General features: G+C 37.0%; 1 protein-coding gene across 1 annotated transcript; it reads left to right on the top strand.

Moving 5' to 3' along the window:
- Nucleotides 1-1,193: 1,193 nt before the first annotated feature.
- Nucleotides 1,194-2,210, top strand: LOC140925006 (histamine H2 receptor-like). Its single transcript, XM_073374969.1, has one exon. The coding sequence runs from the start codon at nt 1,194-1,196 to the stop codon at nt 2,088-2,090; it is 897 nt and encodes a 298-aa protein (XP_073231070.1). The 3' UTR covers nt 2,091-2,210.
- The last annotated feature ends 595 nt before the right edge of the window (nt 2,211-2,805 follow it).

Below are 2,805 nucleotides of genomic sequence, written 5' to 3'. Positions count from 1 at the left end.
TCTAAATGTGTGATTTAAATAGCATGAAGAGAATTTGGAGTTATACCACATATTAAATATTGCCGTCGAAAATGAGTAACGAACTTGAGTTTTTGTTATCCTGAAAACCTGTCCCTCATTTTTGAATTATTTCAGTACGTCGAGCTTCGCTATTGCCCTGAAAGTATCTTTTAGTGGAAGAAAAATAATTTTTCTGTTCATGGAAAGTGTCCAAATTTCTCCATGCGGCTTCGTTTGCGAACGCGAGGAAAGTTAATGTTCGCGAATTTCAGGTTAAAAACTAGGACAGTCTGAGACTCCGACATCGAAAACCGATCTTCTAATTTTTCTCACATATAAAAGGCTTTTGGCACGAACAATCTAGTTTAGGTTTCATATCTACCTAAAAGCTATCTATAAACAAAAAATGAAAGAAACTGATTTTCCAACTCTTGCCACGAAATTAAGATCTTGGTCTATTTTTATTGACCGTCGCTCTTAATTAAAAATATGTATGCAACCGACAGTGAGGCTATCTGAGCCTGTGATTAAGCAATGTCAGTAAGAGATTTTATATATTAGGATGTGAGTGCATGTTATTGTTGTGGACTTCATCAGAAACTTTTAAACAACTGAAAAGGGAATTAATGTTAACTAATTTTTTTAGCTAAAATTTTCCCACAATTGTTTCGTCAAAATGACAAAATTTGCAGTGCGCGTTTTATTAAGTCTAACTCGCATTTTGTTTCAAACGCCACAAAAAAACTCCCACTCGTTATTTAATTAAGCAGTAAAAGGATTATGTAATTACGAATTGGATCGACTTTTGAGGAAACATATATTATTGTTATGGCTAAGTATAAGCTAAGTTCATAAAATAAAATGCGTAGGATGTAGTTCCAATTAGTACTCCCTTCCTTCCCACACAACGAACTGATATTTTATTCCTGTGTCACCAGCAGCCATCTGCCAGCCGGAAAGCATAAAAGAAAATTAATTGATGGCAAATCACAAAGTAAATTACTTTCTACAAAAAAAACAGTCATTATATTAAGCGCTTAGAACGCATGCGGATAAGCGCTATATAAGTGTTATTATTATTATATTTGCGTAGCTAAAATCACAAATATAACGAAACTCCAACGAGCCATCAAAAACCGATCGTATGTGACTTTAACATTCGCCTTTGAAAAAGTTCAGCCTTTCCTTGGAAAATGAATGAATCAGTTTACAAAAACTACTCTACAACTTCAAGTTCGACCATTGTCGTCGCTAACTGCCTGATAAATATTCCACTTATGTTGGCAGCCATTTTAGGCAATTCGTTGGTGTTAGCAGCGATTTTAACCTCTCCGTCTCTTCGTTCGAGGGCGTCGATGATTTTGCTCGCTGGTTTAGCCGTTTCAGATCTGGCAGTGGGCTTGATTACACAGCCTTTTTATATCGCACAGGAACTTTCATTAAATGGATTAATCGCGAAGCTATCATATACGATGTCCTCGTCTTTAATAGGAATATCCCTCGCTACAATGGCGTTGATAAGCGTTGACCGGGTCTTGGCTCTTCAGTGTCACATGTCTTACTATGCTGTGGTCACAACGCCTCGAGTTATCTTCATCATGGTTTTTATCTGGATTCTTCACTTCTTTGTGTCGTGTATTAGATTACAGCTCAACACGATTCTTAAACACGCCGCCTACGTTCTACTTGGGGTTTATAACGCAGCTTCGATAATTTGCTATATTAATATTTATCGTGTCGTTCGTCGTCATCAGTTACAGATTCGGATTCAAAGACAGGCCGCTCAAAATTCTAACACGGAAATGAATATACGCAATATCGCAACAATGAAATACGCTGCTCTTAACACTTTTGTGTTCTACATATGTGCATGTTTCTGCTACTTCCCAAGAGTCATGTATTTTCTCTCTCGCCGCGATAACTCTGACGCAAACGATTCTAACACGCCCTGGATTTTCACAGCAACTTTGATCTTTGCTAATTCCGCGATAAATCCACTGTTGTATTGTTGGCGCCTTCGTGAGCTTAGAATAGCAGTTAAAAGCACATTAGCAAAGATATCCTGCAGTGAACAACGAGAGAATAACTAATATCAGGCATGCATTAATGACATGGAAGTAATAACAGCTGTTTTTATTTATGTTTATGCGATAATGATTATCTGGTACATTCAAGCTTAAAAACGAAATTGTCGATTAACTTTTTAGCCTAAATAACTTGGTAGAAGTTATAAACTTATTTAATTAATTTATCTATTCAAGTAGTTTCTTTGAATTTATGTTAGTCATTAACACATCCGTGGAATTTACTGTTGGAATAAACTATGTAAATATCTTGTTATGGGCAACTGCGAAACCGACCAAATTAATCATTAATTGAGCAAAAGCCTTTTTCAAGCTGAATCCTGACTAGAAAAACACTTTTGAATCCTTTTAATTTATAAGCTTCTGATAGTTTGTTGCCTTGGGAACATGATGTCCCCAGCGTTTCTTGCACATTAGGGACCCTAAGATCCGACGACGGCGATACCCCCGCTACCAAGCAATAGGGGTTTAATTAGCAAAACAACAATTTTGCACCTGCATCACGCTTTTTTGTACATTTCTTTGCCGTCACTGCACGACTACGACCTGAAAATGCCTAATTTCACAATGTACAGAGGAAGTACACAAGCAACGACGAAATTTCCTCTCTCTTTCTGAACTTGGATATGGTTCTTAGGAATTCAGCTTTAGGAGGGTTCGCCTACATTTGACAAAGTTAGTGACTTGGACTAATCGTGGTGAAGATTGAAAGAACGCGAAT

Source organism: Porites lutea, chromosome 14, assembly GCF_958299795.1.
Source record: "Porites lutea chromosome 14, jaPorLute2.1, whole genome shotgun sequence".
In the NCBI taxonomy this organism is placed as follows: Eukaryota; Metazoa; Cnidaria; class Anthozoa; order Scleractinia; family Poritidae; genus Porites; species Porites lutea.
The sequence above is the reverse complement of the archived record's forward strand: the minus strand, read 5'-3'. Positions and strand labels throughout refer to the sequence as shown.

What these genes read in the sequence shown, in the direction of transcription:
- LOC140925006 (XM_073374969.1), top strand. Translation starts at nt 1,194, where the DNA reads ATGAATGAATCAGTTTACAAAAACTACTCTACAACTTCAAGTTCGACC.